General features: G+C 38.0%; 1 protein-coding gene across 1 annotated transcript in view; it reads left to right on the top strand.

Moving 5' to 3' along the window:
- The first annotated feature begins 7,840 nt into the window (after positions 1-7,840).
- Positions 7,841-12,465, top strand: part of agbl4 (AGBL carboxypeptidase 4) — a 442,148-nt gene continuing 437,523 nt past the window's right edge. Inside the window, exons 1-2 of the mRNA XM_044130229.1 lie at positions 7,841-7,970; positions 8,073-8,207. Of these exons, the coding sequence (XP_043986164.1) occupies positions 8,170-8,207 (38 nt within the window). The 5' untranslated portion in view covers positions 7,841-7,970; positions 8,073-8,169. The remainder of the gene's footprint in view (positions 7,971-8,072; positions 8,208-12,465) is intronic.

Genomic DNA, 12,465 nt, shown 5'->3' with positions numbered 1-12,465 from the left:
TAATAACACAAAATATGATATAAAAAAAACAATCACAAAAACAAAAACAAAATGTCTATTTGAAAAATGTTATGAATTCAAGGATGGTGAGAATCTTAGTTTCTATGGTTAATCGAACAGTAATCATTAAACGTGAAAATTAAACATTCGCTGAAAAAACAAATATATATTTGTTTTTCTCATTTAGCAGGCAGTTGTTTTCTTTCTTTTTCTTTTTCTTTTTTTAACTAAAAGAACGTCAGGCTTCACTTTGAGTGATTTTGCCGGATGATACCGTTGATAAAACGCTGGATTATACTACCTGTCAGCTCTTCATCCGCTCAGGTATCCTGACAACCATGTCAGAGTGCATTGCGCCCTCTGCCGGTCATTCATATTCAAGGCAGCTCGATTAGAAAACGCGTCTCCTGGCGTCACCACTCCGATTCTTTACTAATTAAAAAAAATGTCCAATGAAACATGTTCGCACCTATTTTTTGTGGATGACCATCTGAACAGACGCGTTTGTGTAACACAATATTGGACTCAGATGGAAAAGTCAAAGGGAACATGTTGAGTTTATATTCTGGTATTAAAATTTTGCTTCTGTCTCGCTGTGCCGTAGTTGGTGATCAAAATAAATAAATAAATAAATAAATAAATAAATAAATAAATAAATAAATAAATAAATAAATAAATAAATAAATAAATAAATAAATAAATAAATAAATAAATAAATAAATAAATGTGACCAACATGACTTAATTCTAATTATTGAACCCGTATTATTGAACAATTCACGTGTGAATATGGAGACGTTCACTCAGAGTCCCTGTGTGTGACAGACATTACCACTAGGTGGGAGTCTCATAAAAGGAATGGTATCCTAAGGATCACTAGGACGATGTGAAATTCCAGCATCAGCATGTCCAAACATGTGCAGGACTTTGCATAAGTATTCATTAATTGTTTTTACGTTTTGTCACATCATAACCACACAATTTATACATTTGGATGTTATGTGATTGACCATTGCAAATTTGTCCACAGTTGTGAAGTGCAAGGAAAATGATACATCTTTTTTTTTAAAAAAAATAAAAATAAATAAATAAATACAAATCATGGTTTTTTTTTTCTGAAAGAGTCAAGGGCATTTGTATTATTTAAACTCCATATGTGTGCAGTTAAATTTCATTAAAAATATAGCTGTTCTGTGAAGGCATCAGAGATTTAACAGAGAACATCAGGGAACAAACAGCATCATATAGACCAAGGAACACAGCAGTCAGGTTAAGGAGAAAGTTGTGGAGAAGTTTAAAGCAAGTACAGAATTTGGACAAGGACATGCATGGACATTTACCTAAATTGTGAAGCCAGTCAAGGAGAGCATTAATTAAAGTTCTTTTAAGAAATCTACACCTATGGTTAGAAAATTAAAATTTACATCCCAGCTGTTTGTCAGCTATTCCAGAAATCTAAGTTTTGGGGAAAGGAGGTAAGAATAAACTTTGCTGAAAAAAACAAACATATGCCACAAGCCTTGTAGGGGAAAGAGTGTGTTTCGGTTAGATGACACCAAAACTTAACTTTCTGACTTAAATGCAAAATCATGTGAGTACAGAAAAGCTAACTCTGTGCATCGATTTGAATATGCTGGTGGTGGCAGCATCATGCTGTGGGGGCATTTTGTTTAAGCAGAGACAATGAAGTTTATGGGAACTAAGGAGATGGGTGACGTCCCATCTCTGAGGACTGAACATCCCCCACTGTACATTAGCAGCAGTTTATAGATACTTTTTTATTTTCTGCCTTTCCTTTGGTGTTTCACTAGAAGGCTGAGTGGTTTTGATGAAGAATCAGAACTGAATTTGATTATCTCTAGCTTAGACTGATCTTTTCTAAACTGGATAAATCTGTACTAAGCACAAGTTCCTGAAAATGTAATTTGACATGTGTCAGTCTTTCTGCCAAATTTTTGAAAACAAACTCAAAAGTTCACAGCTTTATTTGCATAAGGACAACCCTACATGTTTTTAGCCCAGCCGTAGATTAAGATCTCATACGGGAGGTTATGTAACTATATGGGAATGTGTAAGAATAGCACTTTCAAGGTCCAGACTGAAATCCTAATGAGAATCAGTAGGAGCAGGACATGGAAATCCCTACACACAGCCATTCTCCATCCAATCTGCCTGAGCCTGAAGTAGTTTATGAAACAAAACTGAGCAATACCTTTAGTCTTTGGAAGGGAAACATTAGTTGAGACATAACCTGAAAAGACATACAGCTGTAAATGCAAACTTATAAAATGTGACTGAGTATACATGCATACCACACTTTTTCAAATTTCTATTTGCAACAAAAATTGAAAGCCACATATTATTTTCCTTCCTCCTCCCAGAAATGCATTACTGCTCTGCCTACATAAAAATTTGTCATTGACATGACAAAATTAACAGGACTATGATTTACATATACAAAACATAAAGCATTATGTTTTATTCTGTCATGTATCCACAATTTCTCTAAATAAAACGGCCACTGATTATGTCACACCAGCATTCACCTAGGCTTACTGTGAATCTGGTCTTTTTAAGCATAGGAAAGTCTTATAGCACCCTCTGCTGGTCATTCATGTGCACTGAGTTAAAACTTTCCTTTTTGCAGCATATGGATTTGCAGATTAGAGAAAAGCTTGCTTATCGTGTGTGCATTTGCAGTAGCAGACAACTTCCAAGCATCATAAGACGTAAGCATGTATTTATTATCAATTCTGTTGCAATGTTATACCTCCAATAGAGATGTTGGTGTGCAAGATCTCAGTGAGTGCTAATCTATCTCCAAGTGTGCAAGTTGGTTCAGAAATATGGAAAGGAAGAGCCAGGAGCACCAGCTTGCAGAGCATTTCTGGTTTGTGCAATCATATATTCAGTGCTCCTTTTTCTTTGTTTACTAATAAATAATTAGACAAAAGCAGATAAATAGCCACAGGCTTACAAAGTGGTGCAGAAAGACGTGGGGGAATCCATTTATGTTATTACTCTATACATAAAATCCATTTTCATTTTCAGAAACGCTGTTCGGCTTACTGCAACAATAGCAAATAGATAACAGCAAAACAAACCAGCACCAAGACAACAACAATTGTGCACAGTGTGGACTGAATTTAGTGCCTCCAATCTTACAGCTCAGTAAACTTGTAGCAAAGCAGATAAAGCAAGAATTAAAGTTTTGTTTTGCTACAGTATGCACTAAAAGGTTTTATAGCTTGGCTGAATCACCAACAGTGTTTCATAAACGAGCTGCCAGTGATGAAAATAACTAAAATCCTTGCCTGCAGCTGCACAAATACCAACTGTTCAGCACAATAATAAAACAGCAGATAGATTAGCTTTGGCCTACCAGTTCTTATTCATTTTACTTCCTGAAAAATAAAGCCAAACATTCATGAAAACTGTCAAAGTGTTTTTCAGAATGCACATTCTGGCTTTCAAAGGAGCTCAAGCATATTTAAATCATACGCTTAATATTGACTGAAACACAAAAGAAACTAATATTTTTGTAACATTTCTGTTAATGAAAGACGACAGAAAATTAAAAATATAAAGATCCGTCCGTCTATCCATTCTTACTACCACTACAAATGTAATTATTTACAGACTGTTCCTTATAATTATAAAATCAGAATAAAACAGAGTTATTTATCTGTTATACAATATTGTGGTCAGTCACTGCAAATACAGCTTCCAGATTTTTTTCAGAAGCAGGTCATCATGGAGATTATTTGAAACTTTATGGCTGAATAGTTTGGTCATGGTCACGATTGACTAATTTTTGGTCCTCACCTTCATAACACTATCTGCAGCTAGACATCCTCAGCTAAAGACAGCTCCATACAGGCAGGTCGTTTTGGGAACCTGACACAACATGCAGTCACACTTTGTTCTTGCTGCCAATTTAGCTCCTTCCTCTGTTTCTTATACCACTTAACAATCATGGGGACATCCGTGTCCTCATAAACCCGTTGACTAAAGCGTAAGTGTTGTGAGGGTGACAGTCAAGGGGTTAAAAGAGATTACACAACAGTTTAAAAAGACAAACTGCTGATAGAGTCACATGGTTTTTTAATCAAGGATTGAAGGAATCATAAAATGCTCTTTTACACAGAAACCACACAACAATATACTGCATTTTAATGAAAAATGCAACTTAAGATTATTCTTTTATGACCAAAGAAATGACTACTCTGGTGAATTTCTATGTACATTCATTTGATAGTTAAAATGCTTTTCTTTGCTTATAGCCTCTTTAAGAGACTCCTGCTTGAATAAAGGTGAAGCTGGAGACGATGGAAGGAGGTGATGCACTCTGTGTGCTGTGCAAATCTCAGTTTGGAGGCCAGAGGGTGTGCATGACTTTCCTGACACAGCAGGAACACACTAAATCTCCTAAAATGCAGAATAATAGTTAATACTGCTGGGACACATGAGGTGTGCTGAAATATGACAGTATTCATCTGTGAGCATGATCTATGTTTGCATGCTGTATACCCATCCATATATCTATCCATCCATTTTCTGTTCACCCTTGTCCCTAATGGGGTCGGGAGGGTTGCTGGTGCCTATCTCCAGCTACGTTCCGGGCGAGAGGCGGGGTCACGCTGGACAGGTCGCCAGTCTGTCGCAGAACAACACAGAGACACATAGGACACACAACCATGCACACACACACTCAGACCTAGGGAGAATTTAGAGAGACCAATTAACCTGACAGTCATGTTTTTGGACTGTGGGAGGAAGCCGGAGAACCCGGAGAGAACCCATGCATGCACAGGGAGAACATGCAAACTCCATGCAGAAAGACCCCGGGCCGGGGATCGAACCCAGGACCTTCTTGCTGCAAGGCAACAGCTCTACCAACTGCGCCACTGTGCAGCCCTGCATGCTGCACATCATATTTTTTTAATGTGTATGTACAGCATGGCTGAATAAAATTCTTGAGGAGGTGTGGTGTGTTTTAGTTCTCCCTGAGGGCACTGCATTAACTTGGATTTATTACCCAGATAATTATCCACATTAGGCGTTCAGGTCATTTTCCTCCTACTAGTGCCAACTGCCACGTGACTACTGGAACAGGAAAATGTCCCAAACAGCCCTGGAAAAAAATATCATGGAAAATAAATTAATGAATATTGTGAGATGTGAAAATAAACAAATGCAAGTTCTCACACATACACAGAATGCGCAAATAGATGCAGTGTTTGTGAGTGCGAGTAGAAAGAAAAGCACCGACAGACCACTTGACACATTTTTTTTTTTCAATTCCACAAAGATGGTTAGATTGTTAGAGGTGCATATTAGTTTTTGCTCTTTGCATATTCACACTTATTGATGAGTGGGCAGTGAATGGGCTGCGGTGAGAAAAAGGAGAGTAGCTATGAAGGGTACTCCAAGGTGATACAGTTCTCTTTCTAGTGCAAAGCCTTGCAAAAGCATTGAATCTTCTGACTTTTGCTCCATTACATCTTCAAATGGGCAACACAAAGTAGACTATAACTGTGAAGAGGAATGAAATGTATAAATAACTTTATGTCATTTAAAAAAAATTAATAAAAATCCTTTTAGATTATGGTGGGAGAGTCTGTTATCACAACAAGTTCAGTCATACACTCTACAGTGTTATTCTTAACGAAGGAGATAGTTATTGTTGGGGAAAAAAAAGCCATAAGAAGTTCCATTTAAAGTTTTATATCAGGAACAGCGCAAGCATGTAGAAGAAGATGATCAAGTCTGGTGTGTAACAAAAGGAGCTTTCTGGGTTATAGAAATGCAAAACCCTACATTTGGTGAAAAACTAACACTGCGCGTCACCTCAGTCAAACCTTTCCCACAATGAAACACGATGGAAGCAGCATCAGGCTACCAGCATAAAGGGTCAATCTTGGAAGAAAATCTTTTAGTGTATTAAACAAAAAAAACAAAAAACAACCCAACTTGATACTTGCTTCCCCACAAGACTCATACAGTCAGAGCTATACTGTCTAGATAAATACATATTAAGTTTTAGCTCGACCCAGTCAAATGCAGACCTAAATCTAATTCAGAATGGAGGTAATTATTGACTATGATGTTGAAAGATGCTCTCCATCCAATCTGACTAAAACTTACCTTTGTAACACAAGAAAAATTTGGAAATGCTGAAGGAGTGTGAATACGTTTTAAGAGACTATGTATACTAAAGGAGCACATGTGAACTTGGACTTCTTTGTGTAACAGATGATTGGCTGTTTTTATCAGAGTCCTCGTATTTGTGGTTAAGTAGCTTATTCTATCATGAACGTTTTAAAAAATCTGAAAAAGCTAACATTTCAAAGTCTGTGAGCTGCTGATCTTACAGTTACTAAGAGTAATGAAATCCATACACTCACTAATAACACCCCTGTCTGCACCCCCATAATATACATATAGAGCACCATATGTGATATGCTAATAAATCCTGAACACACATTGAAATGTTGCTAGCCTCTCCCTGAGCCCCCATTCCTCGTTGTTCCTCATCGGTGCTTTCTGCTGAAACTTACAATTTGCAATGTGCAGTTAATGAGTTGTTGAAGGCTGAGAATGAATCCCATTCTAGCCGTAATTGTGTAAGGTTTCCCAAGGGGGGCAAGTCAGTGTGCATGTGTGCATACAAGGAAAAGTTCTGCCTGTGTAATTCAGCATATATGTGTGTGTGAGTCTGCTGCCTTTATGTGTGTGCTTGTATTCTCTGGTGTGTCGGTGTGTGTGTGCGTGTGCGTGTGCGTGTGTGTGTATGTGTGCGTGCTTTCATGTGAAAATACAAGAGTATTTAATCTACATTTGACGACTGTCATCAAGAGCAGGCAAGCAGAAAGTGTAGGAATGAAGGAAGGAAAGAAGGATGGAGGTGAATCAATGCAAGAAGGAAAATTAATTTAAAAAAACTCTTAATGTGATTATGGCCATCAGGATTTAGAGGGATAAACCTTCCTATTTCTTCACAAAAACAGTAAAAAAAAAATTGAACAACTATAAATATATTCTATGTACAAATAATACAAACATTCAATTAAAATAACAATAAATAAAAACAAATTTTTTCTATATCTGGTATTAAATTATGTTAAGCCTTTCAGTTCAGGTTGCAAAAATTATTTGTATTTGCTAATTGTTAAAATGATTAGGGAGCACATTTTACAGAATTTCTTTTGTTACTTTCTTCAAAGTCAGAAGTTTGGCAAAGGCGTAGGTGATGATGTCATGGCTTATCACGCTTCTGATTGGTTAATTCTCCTAATTTCAAACATACAGTCTCCACATTTATTTATTTTTATTTTAGAAATATTCTGTAAATCTTTGGACAGCGGCCTATTTTCTTTTGCTATAAAACTGTGTGCTCTGGCTTTGATCTCCTCCTGGACTGTCCAAAATCAGTTCTCAGTGGTCGGTATGTTGCATGTTTTCGTTCTCCCTCGGGTTAAAAGCCCTGGTAATTATGCTGCGCTCCAGTTGTATTAGGAACTGGGAAATTCCAACTTCCCAGTCGGAGAAATTAATTGGAATGTCCTTCGAAGTTGGATTTTCCATTGGGAAAGAGGGAGCAATCCACTTCCCCCAGTTATGATTGGTAAGGCGGGCTTTCCGGGTTCAATATGGCCGCAAAAATGCATCTTAATACAATGTTACATGGTGCGTCTAAACAACAAAAAAAAAATATATATATATAAATAAAAATGGTGTTTGCTCATGGAAAGTAATGCTTAAATTATGTTTATAAGAGCTATTACAAATAAAGTTTATGGGCGGCCATGTTGAAATTCCGACTTCTTAATTAGAACACTGTTACCTCGGGTTTGACGTCAAACCCAGCTCTGAGTTCTCACTTCCGAGATTACCGGAACGCACCATTACTACTTCCTCTGCATGTCAATGGTCTGGAAAGGCCTGCCAACGAGCCGTCATTTGATGTAGGTGTGTTGAACCAGGAATACATCTAAAACATGAAGGATAACAGTCCTTGACGACAGACTTCGGACACCCCTGGCCTACTCCATCTTATTAATGCTCTTGCAGAAGCTGAATATCCAAGGACCTGTACAAGTGTCTCAGCACCGAGTTAAGCCCCACTGCAAGCGTGCAGCTCCTTGTTGAATCCATCGGGATCACCGGGATGCCTGTACTGCTTGAAGCCTTCTACTCTACACCAAGGTCGGTCCTGCTAATTGAAGTTGTCCAAACTAAAGCTTGTACTGTCTGAAGCCTTTCCTGCCATTTTAGGTTTGTACAGCTTGCTGATATATTTCTGCATTTTGCTTTGTGGATAGTAGCTTTTTTATTTGACTATATTTTCCTTATTGATTGTGGAAGACTTTGAGACAATTAGTTATTCTAGGGTGAGTACATTTAATATTGTGTTTAGTCTGAGACATTGTGAACAGGTCCACTTGTATGATTGCTCATCTATATCATGTACAGCTTCCAATTCAGTTGGCACAGGACATGACCTTATCACCTGACTTACCCAAAGATTTATCTCAGCTTCAAAGTAGTAAGTTTTCCTACAAAAAAGCAGCTTGTTGTTGCAGCAGTTTTACCTGTGCTGGATTATGGAGATGCATATAAATTCTTTCTGCTCATTGTCTTCGAATGGTGTGTATTATGCTTTTGAGGTTCAGCACTAATCAAAAATTTCTGCCTCACCACTGTGACTTATACTGTTGAGTATAATATCTAGCTCTGGCCACTCAGAGCATTCATTTGTATTGCTTTATATAAAAGGCAATACTTGAATTGTTGTCATGCTATACATGCTCCTTTCTTCCAATGAAAAATGCTGGACGTAATTTGAGTCTACAAGATCACTTGTTGTTTTCTGTTTCATTTGCATGCCCTGAACTTGGTAAAAAAGCTTCTGTCCAATTAGCTCTCTTGGCTTGGAAAAAGCAGCAGAATGTCTGGAAAATTATAGTAAATTTTTATTGAGCGTTTTTAAATCAAAACTAAGACTCCTTGAGGCCAATTCCATAACAGGCAAGTGTTTCATTTAGGTTGCTTGTAATTCTAATTGAATGTTAATATAATTTCTTTCCATTTTGTTAATTGTGTATTGTGGATACTTGCTGTTGAATATCTTGGGTCCGTCTCATTTAAAAATGAAGTTTTTAATCTCAATGGGATCTTTCAGTTAAATAAAATAAATGGTGTATTGATGCTCCATGGACAATCATTCTGGGATCCAAAGATTGTCACAGAGTAGCCAAAAGCAGACTCCTATTAACACAAAGACGCATAAATCAGTAGAATTAAAACTAAATCAATCTTGACAATTTTGATGGTTTACTTTTCCAGACCACATTATTTTAAATGCAACATACGCTCCAAAATTGACGTTTCAAAATCTGCCTATTTTTAAAGCTTTCAACATATCAAAAAGTTGACTTTCATTTATTGTTTGCCTTATATATTTACGTTGTCTCTCTGACAGTTGCGTGGTAACAAAACAATTAAGATGTGTAAAATTATGTCTAGCTATGACAGCTTATTATCGAGACTCGCACAGGAACTGTTTTGATGAGTCACACTCTGAAATTAGCACAAAACTTCCCATCAGTTCTACGCTTGAAGGCAGAAGATGTGAGGATTAACAGCATTGTTCGCCCTTTACCAGGTGAAAGATGGAGAGGCAGCTCAGAGAGAACTAATGAGTGAAAAGTGAATATTTTCCACCTGCAGCACTGACTCTGCGTCATATCTGAAATCTGCTGGCATTGAAGAGCGCTCTGTGTTTACAGATAATGTTTTAGCTATTTCCTGAGCCATCTGGACAGAACTTGTTAATTATTCCTGTTACATTGTTTGTTGTTATAGTTGAAAGTGCATGTTTTGAGCTATGAAGATTTTTACTCAAACAGCTTCATTTTTTTACTATACAGAGGTTTCCTTCTTGTGCACTTGCAATGAAAGTTACATTTGTGTCTCTTTCTGAGCATACAGACTCCAGTTTCACATCAATAGTAACATGGCTTGGAACAAGCAGCAGAATATCTGGAAAATTATAGTTAATTTTCCAGACACTTTTTGTATCTAAAAGTAGAAGATACTTTCAGTATCTTGTCAGCTTTTTTTAGAGTGAACTTACTTGTACATGTTGGTTAAAATGTTCTCCACCTGAGGGAAATGTCTGACTTAAGAGGCCTGAGATCTCTTGGAATATACCAGACTTGCATGTTGCCACATTTTCTTTTGAGGTTCTCTGACAAATATTTTTTTTCACACCATGATGGCGTTCACTCTCACATCAACATCCAGGAGCACACTGAACTAAATAGCTGATGTCTAAATAGGGCAAATATCCTTCAAATCGCAGATTAGCGCTGTTTTAGTCATGTGGGCTTCAAAGTTTCACCTAGAAAGTGCCGTGGGTTAGGGCACTCAGCAGTCATTCATCCAGCGACTCGCTGTGTTTCTGAGTTTAAAAATGTTAAAAATTGACAGGAAATCTGAAAATATCACTTGATAATTATGTGTGATTGGAAGATTGGAAGATTAATGTCTGAACACCAACTATAAAGTCTTAAAAAATGCAAACATTAAAAATAAATAAGCAATGCTAAGCCTGGTGGCCCTCCATTCTCATAATACACTGGGGGAAACCCTGGCGCTTGTTGTGAGACGTGTATGTGATTTCAGTTATTTTAAGTGGGAAAAAAAGTTTGATTTATTTCCTCACCAGCAACTGATCTTAAGATTTTAGGTTTTACTTGAATTGTATTGTTAGAATAAATTAACATCCATTTGTTCAACATGTGAAGCTTTCACACAGGCCATCACTGGTTGTCTCAAGGAAAAACTGAGCTTGCACTTTTAATACTTGCTAAACTATTAAATAACTTCATGGTGACTAAATCAAGTGTAAATTGTAGCACATGCATCATCATCAGTAGATACATTAGCAGTGATCTGAATACAAACAGAAAAGCAGACGTTCAGACTTCACCAGGATAAACAAGAAAAAAGACCTCTGCCCCTTCCAGGCACACCAACATAAAATCTGAGAGTAAGAGTGATAAATGAAGTTGTTGTGGTCTGCAGATCTTTGTAAATTGAACTATGAGGGGGAAGTGAGGATGGCAGGAAAAGTGAGAAGAAAGCAGATGGAGAGGAGAAGATGAAGAGGAGGTAAAGAAGTAAACTGGGTCAGGCAGGAGAGGGTGACACCCAAGAAATTTTATTGACATCCCCTTAGCCCCCCTTTGGCTCCCTCTCCCACTATCTGACCAGCAATTACAACTCTCCAAATTATGATCTATACCAGCGGAGTGAACCTGACCACAGATGGAGATAGATTGAACTCTATCTCCTTCTTCCTCCCTGTTTTTTTTCTTTTAAACCCATCTCTCTGACTTTCTTCTCTTTTTCCCTCCCAATGGTGACAGATGGCGTGGGGGACCCTGGCCTTGGCCCTAGCAAATTGATTATTGATCAGGGGGACAAAGATGGATAGAGGAGAAGGAGAAGACACCAAGGAGTGCCAGGGTGAGGGCTGTGGAGCTGCTGCAGAGGTGGGAAAGTGGGAGGATTTCAAGGAATTTATGTTTGAAGAGAGGGACTTAAAGTATGGCAGGTTGGAGAGAGGAGGAGAGCAAGGATGCACAGCAAACATTTTCTTTCTCCTTCAGAGGGAGCTATTGACTAAGCTCCAGATTTATGGCAAAAGTGGTTTCGGATTCTGATCAGAATTTTGAGTCACCGCTTTTCTTTTTTTTTTTTTTTTTGTCACTGAAAGTCACACACTGACTCTAAATAGATGTTAATCAATAGGTGCCTACACAAGCTAAGCTCGCAAGAACAGAGGAAAAATACTGTACAGCAAGTAACAACCTGCAGTTTGAATTCTGATGAGTTTCAGATTTCATTTTACAGATAAATTTATCCAAGCTTTCATTTTGGTTAGATAAACAAAAACGGCTCAGTCACTCTCAGAATATCTTCTTTTACTTATCGTCTGTAAATGCACATTGGATAGATATGAGTGCCTGCCCTTGTGCTTGCAGTATGAGTGTTTGTGAGCGTGCTGATGTGTTGGAAAGGTAAAAGTGCCTTTCCTTTGCCAGACAGATGGCTATCAGCGAGGTTTCCGCGAGTGAGTGGTGCTTTACAGTGGAGCCGTGAGGTTAAGCTGCAATCTTCACTGTCTCTCTTTCCCCTCTTCCTTTTCTGCTCAGTTCCTGTACCTTTCATCTTCTCAGTGTGCATCCATGTGTGTGTGCGCTCATTTACTCCCTTTGCACTGCTATGTGTGAGCAGAGTTGTGTGTGATAAAGGAACAGAAGGAGCCTGTTGGCTGCAGAGCGTGAGTGTGCTAGAGGCAGATACTGGAGGAAATAAATGGCATGCAGGCCACAGCCCAGCACACAGTTTTCACTGGGCGCCATCGCTGATGGCTAAACCTGACTGTGTGTCCTCC

This window comes from Gambusia affinis, linkage group LG10 (genome assembly GCF_019740435.1).
Source record: "Gambusia affinis linkage group LG10, SWU_Gaff_1.0, whole genome shotgun sequence".
In the NCBI taxonomy this organism is placed as follows: Eukaryota; Metazoa; Chordata; class Actinopteri; order Cyprinodontiformes; family Poeciliidae; genus Gambusia; species Gambusia affinis.
The sequence above is the reverse complement of the archived record's forward strand: the minus strand, read 5'-3'. Positions and strand labels throughout refer to the sequence as shown.